This window comes from Elephas maximus, chromosome 3 (assembly GCF_024166365.1).
Source record: "Elephas maximus indicus isolate mEleMax1 chromosome 3, mEleMax1 primary haplotype, whole genome shotgun sequence".
Classification (NCBI taxonomy): Eukaryota; Metazoa; Chordata; class Mammalia; order Proboscidea; family Elephantidae; genus Elephas; species Elephas maximus.
In genome coordinates, this window is record NC_064821.1 from 108,937,513 (window position 1) to 108,962,057 (window position 24,545).

Below are 24,545 nucleotides of genomic sequence, written 5' to 3' on the forward strand. Positions count from 1 at the left end.
ATTGTTAATTCTTCATATTTTTATGAATAAGATTCCTTTATTCATTTAATTAACAAATATTTACTGAGATCCTGTTACCTGACAAGCATCATTGTGGTGCAGTGGTTAAGAGCTCAGCTGCTAACCAAAAGGTTGGCAGTTTGAATCCACCAGCTGCTCCTTTGAACCCCATGGGACAGTTCTGCTCTGTCCTGTGGGGTCACTATGAGTCCGAATTGACTCGACAGCAATGGGTAAGATACATTAGAGTATAAAAAGTACAAAACCCCTGCTCTTATGGAACTTACATTCTAGTGGGAGAAACAGACAATAAATAATAGACATAATAAATAGTAAATGGCATGGTATGTTGGAAAGTCATAAATGCCATGGGAAAAACAAAGAGGGTAAGGGGGATTGTGAATGCTGAGAGGATATGGTTTGCCATTTAAATGGAGTGTTTAGTGCATGCTTTATTAAGAAGGTGACATTTGAAAGAGTCTTTGAGCAAACTTCGAGAGAGGTGTGTTATCAGTTGCTGGATAAGAAACTATCCCAAATCTCAGCGGCATACAACAGTTAAATATTTATTCAGTCATGAGTCTGTAGGTCAGCTGGCGACTTTTGGTCTTAGCCAGGCTTGGCTTTTTCTGAGGAGCTCACACATGCGTCTAAGGTCAGCTGCAGGTTATGCTGCAGGTTATACAGCTTTGCTGATCTTGGCTATACTCTCACATGCATGGCATCTCAGTTGAGACAGCTTGACTTTGCCTCATGTGATCTCTCACCCTCCAGTAAGCTAGCCTGGACTTGTTCTCATGGCATAATAGGAACCTGAGAGAGAAAACAGATACACAATAGGACCTCCTGAGGTCTGGGCTCAAAACTGGCACAGTGTCACTTCTGTTATATTCTGTTGTTCATAAAAAGTCACAAGGCAAGCCCAGATTGCTAGAGTGGAAAAATAGACTTGCTGTATTGATGGAAGTAGCTGCAGAGTCATATGGCGAAGGGCTGTGTTTACAGGGAGGGAAATAGTTGTGGCCATGTTTTTAGTCTTCTGTTGAAGGCAAGGGAGTAGGCTTTGCGGATGTAGGGGTGACACAGGAGATGGACAAAGAGTAGAGAAAGTGGAAGAGCATTCCAGGTAGTGGAAATACTCTGTGCAGAGGCTCTGAGGTGAGAGTGTACCTGGTGTTAGAAGACGACCGAAGAGGCTAGAGAGGAGTAAGTAAGGGGAAAGTAGGAGGAGATGAAGACAGGAAGGAACAGGGGTCAAAATTGGGTAGAGATTTTTTGCCATAATAAGGACTTGAGTGCAGAGAAATGAGGAACCCTTTTGAGTTTTTTCTCATGGCTACTGTCAAGATTTTCTCTTTATCTTTGATTTTCAACAGTTTGAATATGTGTCTAGATTTTTTTTTATGTTTTGTTGCTGCCATTTTGTTTTATTCTGCTTGGGGTTCTCTGAAATTCTTGGATTTGTGGCTTGATATCTTTCATTATTTTTAGAAAATTCTCTGCCGTTATTTCTTAAATATTTCTTCTGCCCTCTCTCTTCTTCTTGTATGGTACCTGACATCTCATCTTCCTGTGCTCCACCACAGTTAAGTCGTGCTCACATCTGTTCAATCCTTGGAAGAATCTGTCTCCTTGGATTTCAGACTACTTACTTTCCCTGTGACCTCAACTATCTGATGGATTCAAGGAAAGTTATCATTTTTTAGTTGATCCACTTTTTCTTGTTGATAGGTTAAGAGCAATCTTCTTCCAACTCTCTACTCCCTTAGGGGATTTTGAGTACATGCAGGATGTAATCTGATTTACATTTTTACAAGAGCAGTCAGGTTGCTGTGTGAAAAATAGACCAAAGGGTATGTGGGTAAAAGCAGGGAGTCCAGCTAGGATGCTACCGCAGAATTCCAGGAGAGGACTGATAATGCTTTGACCAGGGCGTAGGTAATAGAGAGATAAAAAGTGGAGATTTTTGATGTTTCTTGAAGGTAGAACCATAGGATTTCTTGAGGATTGGTTATATGTGAGAGAAGAAAAGAGTTAAAGATGATCGTAAGATTTTTGACCTACGCAACTGAAAGGATTCAGTTACCATTAACTGAGATGGAAAAAGTATAGATGGGCAGTTGGTTGTTTTTGTTTGTTTGTTTTTAGGCGCTAGGTGAGGAATCCAGTTTTGGACACAGAAATCCAAGTGGAAATGTCAAATAGGCATTTGGAAATTCAGGTCTAACATTCAGAAGAAAGGTCCTAACTGAAGATACAAGTTTTGCAGGTGTCAGCATGTAGATAGTGCTTGACATCTCTTCCTCCCATGTTCCACCACAGCTAAGCCAGTGCTTCCATCCCATCTGTCCTTGGAAGGGCCTGTCTTTCCTTCAGTTTCAGACTACTTGGTTGGCTTGTGTCATCAGCTGTCTGATAGGTTCAAGAAAAGTTCTGATTTTTAGAAAGTGAGTATGTAGAGAATGTCTCTCAGAAGATCGTTGTATATGGGTATATACCTTATTGCAAATGCTATGATGATTACATATAAAAATTGAATGTGTGTTTCTAAAAAATATCCAAGGGGGGAAGAAACCACTAGCTTCTTTCTTAGATAGGAAAGAGAAAGTTATGATTGCTTACTTTAAGGTGCTTGGGTTTTTTGTTTTATAGGAAAACCATCCCCTTGGTTATCAGTTGATACTGCCTTATATATTCTTAAAGAGAATGAGAGTCACGCAAATCTACAGCTCGTGTGTTTTACTGAACTGCGAAATAGAGAAGTATACATATTTATCTTCTAATATTTAATTTTAAAATATAATATGAATTCAAGTTTGGAGAAAAGTAATATTTTTTCTATATTTTCTTTGTCTTTTAAACTTTTGTGTCCTCCCTTCCAATTAAGGTATATACAGTTCCTAAACCCTATACATATTATTTGTTTTATTAATTGTGAGGGATTTTTTCTTGCTTAAGGAGCCTTGGTGGCTCAGTGGTTAAGCACTCGGCTGCCAACCGAAGGGTCAGCAGTCAAACCTATCAGCTGCTCCATGGAAGAAAGATGTGGCAGTCTGCTTCCTTAGTGATTACAGCCTTGGAAACCCAAAAGGCAGTTCTACTTTGTCCTGTAGGGTTATTATGGGCTGAAATTGACTCGACGGCAATGGGTTTTTTTCTTGCTTGCTGAGATTGGTTAACAACTGAGGCTTGATTGACAGTCTTGCCTTTATAAGTAGGCGACATTGGGCAAATCACTTATAACTTCTTAGTATTTCACTCTCCTCTTCTCTAAATGCCCTGATGCTTCACATGTGAACTTTTTTTTTGTTGTTGTTGTTATGCTTAATAAAAATGACTCGTGGCAGTGGATTTTTGCCTCTAAATACAAGCAATTCAAGACTTTGGAAAAGTTGTTTCAGATGTTTATCTTAGTTATACTACTGCTGCACAAAGAAAAACTTTAAGATTACTGTCCTCAGGCTTGACTGATACTATGGTTTAAAAATAGTTTGATATGAAGAAATGCTTTTAAATGATTTTATATGTTGCCTGTGGGGTTGTTCTGATCTTTTCTAATTGTATATTTACTCAGAGGCCAGATATGTGAGGTAGATACATAAACGTGACTATTTATTTTATGAGGACTACAAAATACATCTCCTGCACAACAACAGGAATAAAACTATTCAAGGGTTTACTGCAATATCATATTTAATCTTTATATAGGCCCACTGACAAACATTTCCCTGATGGAATGTTATATAAAAGTCTTTATTGTAGCCTTCCTAACAGACAAGAATAGTTATAGGCAAGAAACAAATAAAATGACAAAAGCTAATGTTTTGACTAAACTCTTCTTCAGAACTGACTACGAAGTTAAGTTCAAGATAAAGCATTGTCAAAAACAATAGCTTTTCCCATTTCATTTTGGGTAAAATGTCTTTCTTATAAGATTACATGTGTAAAAATGTTAGTCTGTAGTAAGCCAGTAATAAAGTTTGAATGAGTTCTACTTACCTCTTTACTATATAGGCTTCTGTTTATCTGTAATATGTCATATTTACAAAGGATTTTTTATTTTTAGTTTTACAGTTACTTTCTTTAAGAGTTTTGTGCACATGAAAGACTTTTTGCCATCCACAGTGGCAAATTCAAGGTTATATGTGGAGATGACAGGTTGATGGAATAACATATATTAAGAAGCACAGAGATCTGATTTTTCATTCCTGGATATCAGTCTGCATCTGGCCAATCTAAAAGATACAGTTTCCAGAAAGTGGATTTGGTCAACCTTCAGTCTTTGAAATGACTCTCAGTTATATTGGATTACTTCTTGTAGCAAAATAGACGTGCTCACTTTGGGATTGGTGTGATTCCTCTGACGTGTCAGGGTAGAAATGGGTCTAAACCTAGAATTCAGAGGAGCAACTTTATTTTGTGCATGAGTCCCTAGGATGATCTAAATGTACCTGGGTTTTGAAGGGAATTTTTTGTACACAAGATTCCCTAGAACCATTCTGTGCTGAAAAGCAAATTGCTGTTTGCATGCCTATTATATTTCTAGCAGTAGCCTAACTACTGCTAGAAAATACCTTGATTTAATATATTTGGCAGAGATAACCCCTAGGTTTTATAGGAAGCCACTGGGCTCCAGCAAGCTCTAAGGAGGTCAGTAGAGGGATACCATTTTGCTTTCTTTTTTAGAACAAAAGAATAAAATGTTTCCATATACAAATGTCCTGGTACTCATTATAAATATTCAATATTTGATAGAAAACTGTGTTTTGTATAAGACATGTCTATCTGGGATTCTGCCATCTTGTTTTATAGTCTTCATTATCATAAATAATAGTGAAATTCCAGTGCTTTTGTCCATATAAATTGTTTTTTACAAAAAGATAGGCTCTTAAAAATACAGTTATTATGTACAAATAATGAACTCTTTACAAATATTGTGTCATTGAAATCTGATTTAAAAATTGTATTACTATTTGAATGAAATTAGAGAAATGTAATCTAGAAAGTATCACTCTTTTAAAAAGAAGCTCAGTGTTTTCATAAAAAAAAAAAAAAAATCCTAAGGTTTTTCTCTTTGTTTCCTGTTAAAGATATTTGCATCACAACCATTTTTGAAAATTTTGGGAGAAGATTTAGAAGATATATAGCTTCTTACCTGTTATTATTTTAGGTATTTATTTTTTAAATATATGAAAAACTACATCTAATGGGCTTATTCTGGTGTTGTCATTAACAAAAAGAATAAGGTCTATAAAAGATTGATAAAACTATAAATGTTATTGTTGGTAGTTATCATCAAGTCAGCACCAACTCATGGTGACCTTATGTATGACAGAACGAAATATTGCCTGGTCCTGGGCCGCCTTCATGATGGTTGGTACATTTGGGTCCATCAAGGCCATTGTGTCAGTCCATCTCATTGAGGATTTCCCTCATTTTCTTTGGCCTTCCGCTTTATCATTCCTGATGACGTGTGCAAAGTTAGCGAGTTGAAGTCTTGCCATACTTGCTTCAAATTTCTCCTATTAGTAGTTTGTTCATTCTTTTGGCAGTCCTTGGTATATTCAATATTCTTCACCAACACCACAGTTCAAATGCTTCTTCTGTCTTCTTTTTCATTATCCAAATTTCCCATGTATATGAGGCAATTGAAAAGACCACCCTAGTCATCAAAGTGGCATCTTTACTTTTGAGAATTTTAAAGAGGCCTTTTGCAGTGGATTTGCCCAATGCAATATGTCATTTGATTTCTTGACTGCTGCTTCCATGGACATTGTTGATTCAAGTAGAATGAAATTCTTAACAACTTCAATTTTTTCTCCATTTATCATGATGTTGTTTATTGGTCCAGTTGTGAGGATTTTTGTTTTCTTCACGTTCAGACATCATACTGAAGGCTGTAGTTTTTTTCTTCAATTTGTTGCTGTTGTTGTTGAAAATATACACAGCAGAACATAACACCAAAAGTTTCTACATGTACAATTCAATGATATTGATTACATTCTTCAAGTTGTACAACCATTTTCGTCCTCCTTTACCAAATTTTTCCTCCCCATTAACATAAACTCATTGCCCATAAGTATCTATCTAATCTTTTGAGTTGCTGTTGTGAATTTGTTCCCATATGTGTAGATAGTTTTTAGAAGAGTCCAATGCTCAAGGCAGACATTCTTTACAAGTTAAGCTATCATTTTGTTTAAAGATGACCTCAGGATAGTTTTGGTTTAAGGTTAAAAGATTATCTCAGGTCAGTAGTTTCAGGGGGTCCTCCAGCTTCAATGGCTCCAGAAAATCTAGACTCCATGAGCATTTGAAATTCTGTTCCACATTTTGCCTCCTTTTGATCAGGATTCTTCTGTAGAATCTTTGAACAAAACATTCGTAATGGTAGCCAGGAACCATTTAGTTCTTCTGGTCTCATGGCAAAGGAGGTAATTAGCCACACTGAAAGCTGTAGTCTTTGACCTTCATCAGTAAGTTCTTCAAGTCGCCTTCATTTTCAGCAAGCAAGGTTGTGTCCTTTACTTATTGCAGATTGTTAATGAATCTTCCACCAATCCTGATGCCATAATCATCTTCATATAGCCCAGCTTCTCAGATTATTTGTTCAGCATACAGATTAAAGAAATAAAGTGAAAGAATACAACCCAGCCACACACCTTTTCCAATTTTGAACCATGCAGTATCCCCTTATTCTGTTCAAACAACTGCCTCTTGATCCATGTATAGGTTCCCCATGAGTACAATTAAGTGTTCTGGAATTCCCATTCTTCATAATGTTGTTTATAATTTGTTATGATGCACACAGTCAAATGGCTTTGCATAGTTGATAAAACTTAAGTAAACATCTTTCTAGTATTTATTCTCTGCTTTCAGCCAGTATCCATCTGACAGCAGCAATGATATCCTTTGTTCCAGGTCTTCTGAAGCCAGCTTGAAATTCTGGCAGCTCCCTGTCGCTGTATGGCTGTAGTCATTACTGAATTATCTTCAACAGAATTTTGCTAGCATGTGATATTAATTGTTTGATAATTTCTATATTTCATTTAAACTATAATAGAATTGGTCAATATTGCTTTTAAAAATTGTTTCTAATGTGTCCCTTTCAAAAGAAAGATTAAGAGTCACACATAGTTATTTTTTTATTTTTATTTGTTTGATTTATTTTGTTTTGAATTCTTTTGAGAAAAGGTGTTTGGGTGGACTGGTGAACTAGGACCTGGAATGTACTGGTTAATTCCTTTCACTACTGGCTGTAAGCTGAAGAAAGAAATAAAGCCAATAACAGAAGAAGCTCAACTTGTTTATAGAGATGAAATGGGGGAATTATTTCTTACAAAGGAATTTAGGTAAGTTTTAAGAACCATAACATCTAGACTGGATATATATCAGGAGCCTATCTCCCCCTTCTTTCCTTTGGCCAACCTCCACACCTATCCGCTGATTCTAATTCAGTAACTCAACTCATTCACTAGGCGTCTGAAATCAGTACTCCATTCACAGGCCTGGGGGTTGTCTTTCATTTCTAGGTTCCACACATCTGGCAAGTCAACTTTAGTTACACATCTACCAACTTCTCCCCCACTAGACACTGCTGTAGAAATAGACACTGTTAGTTGCACTATTGATTTAGATAACTGTCAGATATGAAATCCAAAAACTTAGGTAGTTCTCCCAGATATGGACAATTAGATTTGACTGTGAGTAGAGAGGAAGAAGAAAGTAGGTTAGAGAAAGTAAAAAAGAAGGGGACTAGTATTCACTGATTCCTACTGTGTGTTGATACACTATGATTGCTTTAGAAGCAGCTTTATCTCATGTACTACTAGACTGAGCCAAAATATGTTTGAATTTGCTAACTTACAGTTCATAAAGTTGTGTAATGTCTTTGATATAACTTGCTTTTCAATATTATCCTCATGGAAACTTTATTCAGTCTAGTTGCCTTAGAGATAAGAAATAATTTGCATTCTGTAATTTTAGGTCAACTTTATCAGATATATTTGAAATTATTGATTTAGATGGAAATGGTCTTCTTAGCATTGAAGAATATAATTTTTTTGAATTGAGAACAAGTGGTGAGAAATGTGATGAAGATGCTTGGGCTGTCTGCAGAGGTAAGCACTTTTCTTCTTAATGGATTTGTAATAAAGTCAGTATATAGCACGTTTTTATCCCTAAGAAATAAGATGTCAAACTTTTCCTCTGTGGAATATTATTATAGTGTTTAGAACAGTTTAAAATGTACTATCATTAATTAATTATCCTTTAGCGGATAAGTGATGTATGTAGCACTCAAGTTAAAAGAAAATATGAATTATTTAAATGTAATTTCGAATTTTGGCCTACGCTTTTTGAGGCTTAACCTATGCTCGTGGCCGTCGAGTTGATTCCAACTCATATAGGACAGAGAGAACTGTCCCATAGGGTTTCCAAGGAGCGCCTGGTGGATTCAAACTGCCAACCTGGTGGTTAGCAGCCAACTCTTAACCACTACACCACCAGGGTTTCCTTGTGGGGCTTAGAAGGTAAAAAAAAATTCACCCTAGCTCTTGATATCACTGGGACTATAATGGTCAACTATGAGTCAGTCAACTCCTAGGCAATGGTTTTTTTTTTTTTTTTTTTAATGGGTGGTGGTCAGGAGACAAAAACTGGCCAGGGGAGGGCAGCAAAGAGCTAAGTGGTTTCAGTAAAGCACAGATTTCCAGGAAGTTTATGCATGTTAAGAATTCTTTAATGCTTGTTGTATTTGAGTTGAATTAAGAAAGTTTGTCCCCTGAGGTATGGAAGCCAAAAATACCAAGATGGGCAAAGAATAACATTGACAATGAGGCAAACACAATTGTCACCCAGGAGGAGTCTGGGAAGAGGGTGAGGCTTGTACTTATTTAACCCAAAGACTGGAAGGTCAAAGGGGGAAACTAGAAAGGCATAGCCAATTATAGATCACAGAACAAAAAGTATGAGGAGGCCAGATTACAATCAGAAGAGAGATGAACTCATCTTCAGTGTGGTGTCCCCTGGATAGTAACCTATCTTACTACTCTAATTGTGAAAACTGTTTAAACGTGGCAACATCATTAAGCCAGGTGGGGCTCTGATAAATCTGTTTATCTAAACACCAAGTAGGGTAGAAAAATAATATTGTAAAGGTTTTTTCTGAATATATCTATTTTTAACTTAAAGTTTAAATAGTATAATCAATAACAAGAAATATTGATTTATAATATTAAAGTTTGATTAATAAGATTGATAATACACATAAAAGAGTATTATTTATAGGAAGATACAATAATCTTATAACTTTAATGATATAATCTTTTAATTCTGTATTTGTTGACACCAAAGCACATTCCATGAGAGTGAATCGTACTTAGGATTTTCTCATGATAAAGTTGTTGGTGAATAAAATTATAGTTTAATAAATTAATTAGATTATCAGAATCAATAGTTAACATTTTTTGAGAGCTTACCATATACCAGGTGCTATAAGGATTGTCAAGGATTTCATTTTACTTGGAACCACAATCAACAGCCATGGAAGCAGTAGTCAAGAAATCAAAAGATGCATTGCATTGGGTAAATCTGCTGCAAAGGGCCTCTTTAAAGTGTTGAAGAGCAAAGATGTCACCTTGAAGACTAAGGTGCACCTGACCCAAGCCATGGTATTTTCAATCACATCATATGCATGTGAAAGCTGGACAATGAATAAGGAAGACCGAAGAAGAGCCTTTGAATTGTGGTGTTGGTGAAGAATGTTGAATATACCATGGACTGCCAAAAGAATGAACAAATCTGTCTTGGAGGAAGTACAACCAGAATGCTCCTTAGAAGCAAAGATGGCAAGACTGCGTCTTACATACTTTGGACATGTTGTCAGGAGGGATCAGTCCCTGGAGAAGGACATCATGCTTGGCAGAGTACAGGGTCAGCGGAAAAGAGGAAGACCCTCAACGAGGTGGACTGACACAGTGGCTGCAACAGTGAGCTCAAGCATAACAACGATTGTAAGGATGGCTCAGGACTGGGCAGTGTTTCGTTCTGTTGTGCATAGGATCGCTATGAGTTGGAACCAACTCAACGGCACCTAACAACAACAACAACATGAGATAAGTACTGTTATTATTCTTATTTTACAAATAAGGAAACAGAATCAAAAAGGTTAAGTAATTTGACCAATGTTACACAAAAAAGTTTCACAACTGGATTTCACACCAGAACTTTAACCTCCACGCTATCAAAAGCTCTAAGAATGATTGATTTAAAAAGTGATTTAGGGGAAATGTCTCTGTCACCAACGTTAATAACACTGCTAAAGAAACGGGGCCTTTTTAGGTTCTGAAATATTTATCTTTGTTGTCATATGTAATATTCATTTTACTCTTTCTTTCCTGGTATCATTTGTCTGTAAAATAGTTTTAATAAACTTTTTAAAAATTAATGAAGACTGTGAATTTAAAATTTTAAAAGTAGATTAGTTATTGTGAGTCTCTATACTACAGTATCTAAATACATTTTTCTTTAAAATGATACTTTATTTTTATCAAATATTAATTTTTAATCTTCTGTTGCTACATACCACTGCCATCAAGTTGATTCTGACTCAAAATGACCCTATAGGACAGAGTAGAACTGCCCTGTAGAGTTTCTAAGGCTGTAATCTTTATGGAAGCAGGCTGCCACCTCTTTCTCCCATGGAGCAGCTGGTGAGTTCGAACTGCCAACGTTTAGTGCTTGAACCACTGCACTTCCAGAGTTCCTTGTTTTACTACGTAGTAGCTCCAATTTCCATTTTAGTAGCTACCATCTCTCTCTATGATCTAATTTAATCTACATTTAGTTTTTTTTCCTGCAAAAGTCAGGAGTCACTTTCCAAATATTTTAAACTATTACTCAGCCGATTTTAAACAGTTATATGTTCCTGCTGCTTTCCTCCCAATAAAGCTTACAAAAGAGATGTTTTTTCAAATAAGAGTATCCATTTCCTTTGGCTATATTACAGATGGGAACTGGAAAATAAAATTTTTTTGTTCTAGGGCAGTTAAAAGAATATAATTAGTAACAAATAGCTGTTTATTATCTATAGATAAATTCAGGAATTAGACATAGCTTGCTATTTCTAGGCAGATTTAGTCTTCTTTACAAATATTGTTAAAATGAGCATACTTAGATTTACACAGGAAAATGTAAGTTAATTCATGGACAGCCTTTCAGGGACCAGGGGATAATTCGATTAAAATTGATGGAATAAGGCACCATCTTTATCTCCCTTTCTGAAAAACTGGTAGTTTGGGGCTTATATCAAATTCAGTCAGATTCTGCTGGGTTTAAATGGCAAATATACATGAAACATTTTTATGTTTTAAAATATACCTTAATATGTACTCTAAATGAGCTGGTAGGCTGGAATTTGCCCAGAAAAATTGCATTTTTCTCTAATTTTGGAATATATTTGCACTGTTTATAACTTCAGAATTTGTTGAAAAACTGAGTCATGTACTGTGACACTGCCTGTGCTGAGTTTTGGGAAATTAGAAGGATATTCTTCAAGCATTCATCATCAGAAAGAACATTTCAAAAATCTGTCCTAAAGTGCAGTGCTGTCAGTGGTAGGAATATATACGCACGCCTACAAGGAGGACCAGTTAATACGGCTATTATTCAAATTTATGCACCAACCACTAAAGCCAAAGATGAAGAAATTGAAGATTTTTACAAACTTCTGCAGTATGAAATTGATTGAACATGCAACCAGGATGCGTTGATAATTACTGGTGATTGTAATGTAAAAGTTGGAAACAAAGAAAAAGGATTGGTTGTTGGAAAATACGGCCTCGGTGATAGAAATGATGCCAGAGATCATATGGTAAAATTTTACCACACCAAAGACTTCTTCACTGCAAACAGCAACTATACACATGGACATCGCCAGATGGAATACATAGGAATCAAATCGACTACATGAGTGCAAAGAGACGATGGAAAAGCTCAATATCATCAGTCAAAACAAGGCCAGGGGCTGGCTGCGGAACAGGCTATCAATTGTCTCTATGAAACTTCAGGTTGAAACTGAAGAAAGTTAGAATAAATCCACAAGGGCCAAAGTATGACCTTGAGTATATCCCACCTGAATTTAGAGACCATCTCAAGAGTAGATTTGACATGTTGACCGCTAATGACCGAAGACCAGATGAGTTTTGGAATGACATCATACATGAAGAAAGCAAGAGGTTATTAAAAAGACAGGAAAGGAAGAAAAGACCAAAATGGATGTCAGAAGAGACTCTGAAACTTGCTCTTGAACATCAAGTAGCATAACAAATGGAAGAAATGATGAAGTAAAAGAGCTGAACAGAAGATTTCAAAGGGTGGCTTGAGAAGACAGAGTATTATAATGAAATGTGTGAAGACCTGGAGATAGAAAATCAAAAAGGAAGAACACACTTGGCATTTCTTAAGCTGAACGAACTGAAGAAAAATTCAAGCCTCAAGTTGCAATATTGAAGGATTCTACGGGGAAAATACTAAACGATGCAGGAAATGTCAAACAAAAATGGAAGGAATACACAGAGTGACTATACCAAAAAGAATTGGTTGATATTCAGCCATTTCAGGAGGTAACATATGATCAGGAACTAATGGTACTAAGGAAGGCAGTCGAAGCTGCACTGAAGGCATTGACAAAAACACAAGGCTCCAGGAATTGACGGAATACCAGTTGAGATATTTCAACAAACGGATGCAGCGCTGGAAGTGCTAACTATCCATGCCAAGAAATTTGGAAGACAGCTACCTGGCCAACCGACTGGAAGAGATCCATATTTATGCCTGGTCCCAAGAAAGGTGATCCAACCGAACGTGGAAATTATTGAACATTATCATTAATATCACACATGAGCAAAATTTTGCTGAAGATCATTCAAAAGCCACTGCAACAGTGTATGGACAGGGAACTGCCAGAAATTGAAGCCAGTTTCAAAAGAGGACATGGAACCAGGGATATCATTGGTGATGTCAGATGGATCCTAGCTGTAAGCAGAGAATACCAGAAAGATGTTTACCTGTGTTTTATTGACTACGCAAAGGCATTTGACTAAGTGGATCATAACAAATTATGGATAACGTTGCGAAGAATGGGAATTCCAGAACACTTAGTTGTGCTCTTGAGGAACCTGTACATAGATCAGGAGGTAGTCGTTTGAACAGAACAAGGGGATACTATGTAGTTTAAAGTCAGGAAAGGTGTGTGTTAGGGTTGTATCCTTTCACCATACATACTCAATACGAGAAGCTGAACTATATGAAGAAGAATGGGGCATCAGGATTGAAGGAAGACTTATTAACAACCTGCATTATGCAGATGACACAACCTTCCTTGCTGAAAGTGAAGAGGACTTGAAACATTTACTGATGAAGATCAAAGACCATAGCCTTCAGTATGGATTACACCTCAACATAAAGGCACCAAAAATCCTCACAACTGGACCAATAAGTAACACTAGCATAAAGGGAAAAAACATTGAAGTTGCCAAGGATTTCATTTTACTTGGATCCCCAGTCAATACCCATGGAAACAGCAGTCAAGAAATCAAAAGATGCATTGCATTGGGCAGATCTGCTGCTAAAGACCTCTTTAATGTGTTGAAAAGGAAAGATGTCGCCTTGAATACTAAGGTGCCCCTGACCCAAGCCATGGTGTTTTCAATCGCCTCATAGGCATGCAAACCCTGAACAATGAATAAGGAAGACTGAAGAAGAATTCAGGTCTTTGAATTGTGGTGTTGGTGAAGAACACTGAATATACCATGGACTGCCAAAAGAATGAACAAATCTGTCTTGGAAGAAGTACAACCAGAATGCTGCTTAGAAGCAAAGCTCACATACTTTGGACATGTTATCAGGAGGGATCAGGTCCTGGAAAAGAACATCATGCTCAGTAAGTTAGAGGGTCAGCAAAAAAGAAGAAGACCCTTAATGAAATGGATTGACACAGTGGCTGCAACAGTGGGCTCAAGCATAACAATGATTATAAGGTTGGCACATGGCTGGGCAGTGTTTCGTTCTGTTGCACATAGGGTTGCTATGAGTCGAAACCAACTCAACGGCACCTAACAACAATAATCCTTCAAGCATGGTTTGATCTATTCTTATTCTACTTTTAAACTATTCAGATTAATATTTATGAATAATAATATATAATAAGAATTTTATTAAATGTTTGAATTTTTTTGTGTAAGAAAGAAAATTTTGGTTGTTTTAACAGAATTTTTTTCTTTTTTTTTTTTAATTGAACTTTAGATGAAGGTTTACAGAACAAACTTCTCATCAAGCAGTAGTACACACATTGTTGTATGACATTGGTTAACAACCCCATGACATGTCAACAGTCTCCCTTCTCAGCCCGGGGTTCCCTATTCTCAGCTTTCCTGTTCCCTCCTGCCTTCCAGTCCCCACGCCAGGGCTGGTGTGCCTCTTTAGTCTTGTTTTGTTCCATGGGCCTGCTCAATCTTTAGCTGAAGGATGAACCTCAGGAGTGGCCTCATTATTGAGCTGAAAGGGTGTCCCGGGTCCATACTCTCAGGGTTTCTCCAGTCTCTGTCAAGCCAGCAAGTCTGGTCTTTCTTTTTGAGTTAGAATTTTGTACTACATTTTCTCCAGCTCTGTCCAGAACCCTCTATTGTGATCCCTGTCAGAGCAGTCAGTGGTGGTAGCTGAGCACCATCTCGTTGTACTGCATTCAGTCTGGTGGAGGCCATGGTAGATGTGGTCCATTAGTCCTTTGGACTAATCTTTCCATTGTGTCTTTAGTTTTCTTCATTCTTCCTTGTTTCCAAACGGATGAGACCAGCGGAGTGTCCTAGATGGCTGCTCACTGGCTTTTAAGACCGCAGACTCTACCCACCAAAGTAGAATGTAGAACATTTTCTTTATAAACTGTTTTGCCAGTTGAGCTAGATATTCCCTGAGACCATGGCCCCACAGCCCTCAGCCCAACATTTTGGTCCCTCAGGGACTTTGGATGTGTCTATGGAGCTACTATGGCCCTGCCTTTTACAGGCTGTGCTGGCTTCTCCAGTATTGTGTACTGTCTTACCCTTCACCAAAGTTATCGCTTATCTATTAAGTGTCTTTCCATCCCCACCCCTCCCCACTCTCATAATCATCAAAGATTATTTCTTTTGTATGTAAACCTTTTCATGAGTTGTTACAGTAGTGGTCTCATACAATATTTGTCCTTTTTTAACAGAGAATTTTGATACAAAGAAGAATGAACTAACGAGACAGGGATTTATGGATCTGAATCTAATGGAAGCCAATGATCGAGAAGGAGATCCTAGTGATCTTTGGGTAACTCTACACTCGATGGGCTACAATAAAGCTCTGGAGTTGACAGAGGTAAAATAATCTTAAAATTTTGCCCTTGGGTTTAATTTACATGATTTTTTACCCCATAAATATTTTCCTGATGCATAACTTTTGAATTGGACACCCAAATCTTTGAACTTCGGTAAATGCATGAATCCTGGGTCCAGCAGTGTGTTTCTACTACTTTATGCAAGTTCATATTCTTACCAGAAATTTAGTTACTGCTAACGTTGAAATAATTCAGGGGCAAGGGAGTTTGAGCATATGACATGCAGGGAAAAAAAAAAAGGTAATTTAAAATATTATACTCTTTAATTGGAGATGGCTTTTTGAGCTGCTAAAATCTAATTTCTGTGGGAAACTCCTTGCCCTAACACCATAGGGCTCTCTTGGAATAAGGGCAATAAGTCTGTATAAGAACTTGAAATTTTGATTTTTTTAAAGGATACTTCTTAGGTTAATATTTGTAAAACAGTTGGAACTGGCTTACAGAAAGTATTATGTATGTGTTAGCTGTCGTTATTATTATTAACATGATAGGCATAGAAGTTGAATAAGATTTGCAGTAAATGAGAAGGATAATAAAAATTAGGTCTTATCTCTTAAATTCTATTTTTCTGTTAGGGTTAAAATACAGAATTTAAGAGTTTCAGTTTCAGGCCATACTTAGATAACAGTCAATTCGTTTACAGTCTTAAAAATAGAATCTGGCCTTTTCCATAAATGAATCAACTTACCAAGGTGTCTTAGTCATCTAGTACTGCTGTAACAGAAATACCACAAATGGACGACTTTAAGAAACAGAAGTTTATTCTCTCACAGCCTAGTAGGCTAGAAGTCCAAATTCAGGGCGTCAGCTTCAGGCTTTCTCTGTTGGCTCCAGAGGAAGGTCCTTGCCAATAGTCTTCCCCTGGACTAAGAGCTTCTCTGCACAGGAACCCTGGGTGCAAAGGACACGCTCTGCTTCTGGGGCCGCTTTCTTGGTGATATGAGGTTCCCAACTCTCTGCTTGCTTCCCTTAACTTTTATCTCTTATAAGATAAAAGGTGGTACAGGCCACACCCCAGGGAAACTCCCTTTACATTGGATCAGGGATGTGACCTGAACAAGGCTGTTATATCCCACCGTAATCCTCTTTTAACATAATCTAATCTTACCTCATTAACCACAGGCAGAGATTAGAATTGTATCAATCCAAAATGGAGGACAACCACACAATACTGGGAATCATGGCCTAACCAAGTTGACAGATATTTTGGGGGAACACAATTCAATCTATGACATTCTACCTTTTGGCCCTCCAAAATTCATGTCCTTGCCACATGTAAAACACATTCACCCCATCATAGCATAGAAGAAATCTTAAGTCAATTCCAAGTCCAAAATCCAAAAATTCCTTTTCATCCGTGAAATCTAGAATACAGGTTATCTGCTTCCAAAGTACAATGGTAGAACAAGCACAAGCTAGACATTTCCACTACAAATGGAAGAAATTGGCAGGAAAGAAGGGATAGCAGGCACAAAGCAAGTTAGGAGAGCACATTACATTAGCCCTCAAGGCTTTGAAAATAATCCTCTGTTCTCTGAGACCATAGTGGCCCTGCCCTCCAGACTCAAGGAGTTGACTACCTTCTCTGGATTCTTCTGAGTGGAGGCCCCTTGGCCTGGGCTTCAACACTGCCATCCAGGCCCACTGGAATGGCAACTCTGCTCCCTTGGCTTTAGGTGCACCATTCTCCTAGTCCATCTGAGTAGTGACTCTGCCCTTAGAAACTCCAGAGGCCATGGCTCCACCCTTTGAGACCTCAGAGGTCATGGTCATTCGCTCTGAGACTGAGGCAGCTCGGCTTCTTTTGTTCCTTGTCTCTTTACCTTCTGGTTTCTAGTTTCCCGGCCTCTTGGACCTTTTGGCCTTACCATCCACATCTGCCTTGCTGAGACAAGTGTTCCAAAGCTCTGTAGCTCCACTGATGAGTGCCTTGAGGCACCCCCTTCTGCCAGTAAACTTCAGCCAGAAGGCACTCAGCTCTCTTGCTCTGTGGGTCAGCAAGCCTAGCTCCACTGTTAAGTGCCTGGAGGCACCCACTCCGCCAGGAAGTCTCCTGTGCACAGACACTCAGCTCTCTTGCTCCATGGGTCAGCTCCAGTGCTGTCTTGTGCTGGTCTCCTGGTTCTACTGCTGCCAGTCCTCAGCTACTGTTGGTTCTCTGCCGCTCCTGGTCCTCTGCTGCTGCTTGTTCTCTGCCACTGCTGGTTCTCACTGTCTGGGTCATCTCCAGTGTAATGGCTCTCCTCATTTCCTTTGAGTCCTCTATCCATTCACAGTTTCAAAACCACTTCCACATTTTAGGTATCTCTTAGAGCAGCACCCCACTCTCAGTACCAAATTCTGTCTTCGTCATCTAGTACTGCTGTAGGAGGAATACTATAAGCTTTAACAAACAGAAGTTTATTCCCTCACAGTCTAGTAGGCTAGAAGTCTAAATTCAGGGAGTCCCCTCCTGGGGAAGGCTTTCTCTGTTGGTTCCAGAGGAAGGTCCTTGTCATCAGTCTTCCCCTGGACTAGGAGCTTCTCCACACAGGAACCCTGGCTCCAAAGGACATACTCTGCTCCTGGCACTGTTTCCTTGGTGAAAACATTGCAAGGTGAAAACCCCAGGTTTTGCTTGGCATGACTTGTTACAGCCAGTAAACAAAAGGCCAAGGTGGGAGGTTAGAAAGATGCCTTTATTTCATTGTACGAGGAAAGGAGCAGTCTGGGCTGTTGCTTCCAAGACTGCTTGCAAGCAGCTTGGGGAGTTGAGCTTTTACAGAGAATAGACAAGGAAATGTAAATTAACCATGAATATTCAGGATTGACCTTCACACTGGTGGTCAGGGCTTGGGTATCGCTATGCATTTTTTTTAGGCAAGGGTTTGATCAGCCAGGATGGAGGAAGAGGTTGATTTTCTTTCATTAAGATGTTAAGTCTCCACCCAGAGGCAAGTTGAGGCCATTTATGGCCCATTTTGTGATTATCTTGTCAAGGACAATGTCAGAAGAAAGTGTAACTTATTCTGCTCAGTGTAAGAGGATAAGCCAGAGCAGGTGTCTCTTAGAAGCGTTGGGCTCTGAGGCCATCTGTCTCACTCCCTCCTTTTCTTTGGACATTGATCACTTATGACCAATGCCTGTTTTAAACTATTGGGCAATTGTGAACCAAGTCTGGTGCATCTTATAAGGGAATAGGGTACATGAGTTTTGAGAGAATGAAAATCTTTTTATGAGGGATGTATAGCCATCCACCTTCACACCTTTATTTAGGGTGCCTTCCCCCCCCCCCACCCCCCACTTCTTAGCAATGCTTTTATCTTATTGGGAATTGTCCAGGTCGAAGTCAGATGTCAGGTGGTGGTAACTATAAATGGGGAATTAGTGGGGCTACTACAATAGGTTTTTGTTGGATTGTAGTTTTTTTTTTTTTTCTTTGCTGTTGCATCTGTTTTATAATTACTGTTCACCACTGTGGTGTTCCTTTTCTAATGCTCTTTGCAGTGTACTACTGCTGCTTGGGTGGGTAGGAGAATGACTTGTAAAAGTTGTAAGATCTTTTGAGAATATTTAATGTCTTTACCTCCTGTTGTTAGGAGTCCTCTTTCCTTTTAGATTGCCTTATGTGCATGTAATACCTCAAATATACATTTGAAAGTAATATAAATAGTTGCTTGCTTACCTTTGGCAATTCTAAGAGCCTGCGACATGGCAATGAGCTCAGCCTTCTAGGCGGAGATACCTGGGGAAAGTGTGTTAGCCTCTAAAACCTCTTTTAAAGTGACCTCTGCATATCTAGCTTTTCTTTTTCCTCGTTCCATGTAACTGCTTTCATCAGTGAGCAGCTAAAGGCTGCAACTGGTGATGAGTAGTTCATCCATATATTGGAGGAGGACATCATTCGTTAGGGTCATTTGTCTCAGTTCCTGAGCCAAAGCTGACCTGAAAAGAGTAGAACTATCTTTTTTTTTAATTGTGCTTTAAGTGAAAGTTTACAAATCAAGTCAGTCTCTCATACAAAACCTTACATATGCCTTGCTATATATTCCTAGTTGCTCTCCCCTTAAAGCAACAGCGCACTCCTTCTCTCCACCCTGTATTTCTGTGTCCATTTAGCCAGCTTCTGTCCCCCTAAGCCTTCCCGTCTCCACTCCAGATAGGAGCTGCACACATTGTCTCACGTGTCTACTTGATCCAGGAAGCTCACTCCTCACCAGTATCATTTTCTGTCTTATAGTCTAGTCCAATCCCTGTCTGAAGAGTTGGCTTTGGGCATGGTCCCTGTCTTGGGCTAACAGAAGGCCTGCCCATGACCTCCGGGGTCCTTGTAGACTCAGTCAGACCATTAAGTCTGGTCTTTTTATAAGAATTTGAGATCTTCATCCCACTGCTCTCCTCCTTCAGGGATTTTCTGTTGTATTCCCTGTTGTGGCAGTCATCGGTTGTAGCCGGGCACTATCTAGTTGTTCTGGTCTCAGGCCGATCTACTCTCTGATTCTTATGGCCTGTTCTTACTCTTGGGCTCATACTTTGTATCTTTGGTGTTCTTCATTCTCCTTTGCTCCAGGTGGGTTGAGACCAATTGATGGCCGTTTGCTTGTGTTTAAGACCCCAGACTCCACTCTCCACTCTCCAAAATGGGATGCAGATTGTTTTCTTAATAGATTTTATTATGCAAGTTGACCTAGATGTCCCCTGAAACCATGGTCCCCAAACCCCCATCCCTACTACGCTGGCCTTCGAAGCGTTCAGTTTTTTCAGGAAACTTCTTTGCTTTTGGTTTAGTCCAATTGTGCTGACCTCTCCTGTATTGTGTGTTGTCCTTCCCTTCACCTAAATTAGTTCTTGTCTACTGTGTAATTAGTGAATCCCCCTCTTGCTCCCTCCCTCCCTCACCTCTCTCATAACCATCAAAGAATATTTTCATCTCTGTTTAAACTATTTCTTGAGTTCTTATAATAGTGGTCTCATACAATATTTGTCCTTTTGCAGCTGACTAATTTCACTTAGCATAATGCCTTCCAGATTCCTCTGTGTTATGAAATGTTTCACAGATTCATTGTTGTTCTTTATCAATGCATAGTATTCCATTTTGTGAATATACCATAATTTATTTATCCATTCACCCGTTGATGGGCACCTTGGTTGCTTCCATCTTTTTGCTATTGTAAACAGTGCTGCAATAATAATGGGTGTGCATATATCTGTTCGTGTGACGGCTCTTACTTCTCTAGGATATATTCCAAGGGGTGGGATTGCTAGATCCTATGGTAGTTCTATTTCTAGCTTTTTAAGGAAGTGCCAAATCGATTTCCAAAGTGGTTATACCATTTTACATTCCCACCAGCAGGTTGTAAGTGTTCCAGTCTCTCCACAACCTCTCTAACATTTATTATTTTGTGTTTTTTGGATTAATGCCAGCCTTGTTGGAATGAGGTGGAATCTCATTGTACTTTTGATTTGCATTTCTCTAATGGCTGATGATTGTGAGCATTTCCTCATGTATCTGTTAGCTACCTGAATATCTTCTTTAGTGAAGTGCCTGTTCATATCCTTTGCCTGTTTTTTAATTGGGTTGTCTTTTTGTAGTTCAGTTTTTGCAGTAACATGTAGATTTTAGAGATCAAACGCTGATGGGAAATGTCATAGCTAAAAACTTTTTCCTAATCTGTAGATAATCTGTTTACTCTTTTGGCGAAGTCTTTGGATGACCATAGGTGTTTGACTTTTAGGAGCTCCCGGTTATCTAATTTCTCTTTTGCTGTTTGTACAGTTCTAGTAATGTTTTGTATATTGTTTATGCCGTGTATTAGGGCTCCTATCATTGTTCCTATTTTTTCTTCCATGATCTTTATTATTTTAGTTTTCATATTTAGGTCTTTGATCCATTTTGAGGTGGTTTTTGTGCATGGTGTGAGGTATGGGTCTTGTTTCATTTTTTTGCAGATGAATACCCAGTTATGCCAACTCCATTTGTTAAAGAGACTGTTGTTTCCCCATTTGACTGACTTTGGGCCTTTGTCAAATATCAGCTGTTCATATGTGGATGGATTTATGTCTGGATTCTCAATTCTGTTTCTACTACAGTAGTAGGCTGTTTTAAGCACCGTGGTGGTATAATATGTTCTAAAATCAGGTAGTGTGAGGCCTCCCACTTTGTTCTTCTTTTTCAGTAATACTTTACTCATCTGGGACCTCTTTCCCTTCCATATAAAGTTGGTGATTTGTTTCTCCATGTCATTAAAAAATGTCACTTGTATTTGGATCGGATTGCATTGTATCTGTAGATCACTTTGGGCAGAATAGACATTTTTACAATGCTGAGTCTTCCTATCCATGAGCAAGGTATGTTTTTCCACTTATGTAGGTCTCTTTTGGTTTTTTGCAGTAGTATCTTACCGTTTTCTTTGTATAGGTCTTTTACATCTCTGTTTAGATTTATTCCTATGTATTTTATCTTCTTAGGGCTATTCTAAATGGTATTGATTTGATGATTTCCTCTTTGTCACTCTCTTTGTTGCTGTAGAGGAGTCCAACTGATTTATGCATGTTTATCTTGTGTTCTGATACTCTGCTGAACTCTTCTATTAGTTTCAGTAGTTTTCTTGAGGATTCTTTAGGTTTTTCTGTGTATAAGATCATGTCATCTGCAAATAAAGATACTTTTACTTCTTCTTTGCCAATTTGGATGCCCTTTGTTTCTTTATCTAGCCTAATAGTTCTGGCTTGGACCTCCAGCACAATGTTGAATAAGAGTAGTGATAAAGGGCATCTTTGTCTGGTTCCTGTTCTCAGTGGGAATGGTTTCGGTCTCTCTCCATTTAGGATGATGTTGGCTGTTGGCTTTGTATAAGTGCTCTTCATTATGTTGAGGAATTTTCCTTCTATTCCTATTTTGCTGAGAGTTTTTATCATGAACGTGTGTTGGACTTTGTCAAATGCCTTTTGTGCATCAATTGATAAGATCATGTGGTTCTTGTCTTTTGTTTGATTTATGTGATGGTTTACGTTGATTGTTTTTCTAATGATGAACCATCCCTGCATACCTGGTATGAATCCCACTTGGTTATGGTGAATTATTTTTTTGATATGTTGTTGAATTCTATTGGCTAGAATTTTGTTTAGGATTTTTACATCTAAGTCCATGAGGGATATAGGTCTGTAATTTTCTTTTTTTGTGGTGTCTTTACCTGGTTTTGGTATCAGGGTTATGCTAGCTTCATAGAATGAGTTTGGGAGTATTCTATCCTTTTCTATGCTCTGAAATACCTTTAGTAGTAGTGGTGTTAACTCTTCTCTGAAAGTTGGGTAGAATTCTCCAGTGAAGTCATCAGGGCCAGGGATTTTCTTTGTTGGGAGTTTTTAAATTACTTTTTCAATCTCTTCTTTTGTTATAGGTTTATTTAGTTGTTCTGCCTCTGTTTGTGTTAGTTTAGGTAGATAGTGTGTTTCTAGAAATTTGTCCCTTTCCTCTAGGTTTTCAAATTTGTTAGAGTACAACTTTTCATAGTACTCTATTATGATTCTTTTAATTTCAGTTGGGTCTGTTGTGATATCGCCCATCTCATTTCTTATTTGAGTTATTTGCTTCGTCTCCTGTTTTTCTTTCATCAGTCTGGCCGGTGGTTTATCGATTTTGCTAATCTTTTCAAAGAACCAGCTTTCAGTCTTGTTGACTCTTTCAATTGTTTGTCTCTTTTCTATTTCATTTACTTCTGCTCTAATTTTTGTTATTTGCTTTCTTTTGGTGCCTGAAGGTTTCTTCTGTTCCTCTGTTTCTATTTGTTCAAGTTGTAGGGATAATTCTTTGATTTTGGCCCTTTCTTCTCTTTGTATGTGTGTGCATTTATTGATATAAATTGACCTCTGAGCACTGTTTTCACTGTGTCCCAAATGTTCTGATAGAAGTGTTTTTATTCTCATTGGATTCTATGAATTTCTTTATTACATCCTTAATTTGTCCTGTAAACCAATCATTTTTGAGCAAAGTGTTGTTCAGTTTCCATGTGTTTGGTTTCTTTTCCCTGATTTTTCTGTTATTGTCTGCTAGTTATATGGCTTTATGGTCAGAGAAGATGCTTTGTAATATTTTGATGTTTTGGATTTTGTTAAGGCTTGCTTTATGGCCTAATATGTGGTCTATTCTAGAGAATGTTCCATGTGCATTGGAAAAGAAAGTATACGTGGATGTTGTTGGGTGGACGGCTCTGTATATGTCTTTGAGGTCAAGTTGGTTAATTTTGGCATTTAGCTCTTCCGTGTCTTTATTGAGCTTCTTTCTGACTGTTCTGTCCTTCACTGAAAGTGGTGTGTTGACGTCTCCTACTATTATTGTGGAGCTGTCTATCTCACTTTTCAATGCTTTTAGAGTTTGTTTTATATATCTTGAATCCCTGTCGTTAGATGCATAAATATTTAATATGGTACTATTGTCCTGGTATATTGTCAATTTAATCATTATGTCGTGTCCTTCCTTATCCTTCATGGTAAATTTATGTTTGATGCCTGTTTTGTCAGAAATTAGTATGGTCACTCTTGCTCTTTTTTAATTGTTGTTTCCTTGATATATTTTTTTCCATCCTTTGAGTTTTAGTTTCTTTGTGTCTTTAAGTCTAAGATGTGTCTCTTGTAGGGAGCATATAGACAGGTCGTGTTTTTTTATCCATTCTGCAACTCTCTGTCTCTTTATTGGTGCATTGAGTCTATTTACATTCAGTGTGATTATAGATAGGTATGAGTTAAATGCTGTCATTTTGATGGCTTTTTTTGTGTTGTTAACAGTTTTGTGCTGAGAAGTTTTTCTTTCTAAATTGTGCTTTCCACTTTTTCATTGTAGTTGAGCTTGTTTTTGCTGAGTCTTTATGTTTTTCTTGTTTTTTATTTTGAAGTGTAGGATTGTTAGTCTTCTTTGTGGTTACCTTAATATTTACCCATATTTTGCTAAGTTTAAACCTAACTTGTATCTCCCCATATCACCTTGATTTCCTCTCCATATGGAAGATCTGTGCCTACTTTATTTAGTCCCTCTTTATTGATTTAATGTCATCTTTTACATAGTGACATCACGGATTCCCTGTTTTGAGTGTTTTTTCTATCTTGACTTATTTTTGTGATTTCCCTATCTGAGTTGATATCTGGTTGCTCT

The 24,545-nt window shown here is 38.0% G+C and overlaps 1 protein-coding gene across 5 annotated transcripts in view; it reads left to right on the forward strand.

The window, feature by feature from the left end:
- The window catches only part of EFCAB7 (EF-hand calcium binding domain 7), a 54,959-nt gene that overhangs the window by 17,971 nt on the left and 12,443 nt on the right, over nucleotides 1–24,545 (forward strand). For all 5 annotated transcript variants that reach the window (XM_049879471.1, XM_049879472.1, XM_049879470.1 and 2 more), the window contains exons 8-11: nucleotides 2,653–2,762; nucleotides 7,192–7,349; nucleotides 7,984–8,117; nucleotides 15,251–15,399. In XM_049879471.1, coding sequence (XP_049735428.1) covers nucleotides 2,653–2,762; nucleotides 7,192–7,349; nucleotides 7,984–8,117; nucleotides 15,251–15,399 — 551 coding nt within the window. The remainder of the gene's footprint in view (nucleotides 1–2,652; nucleotides 2,763–7,191; nucleotides 7,350–7,983; nucleotides 8,118–15,250; nucleotides 15,400–24,545) is intronic.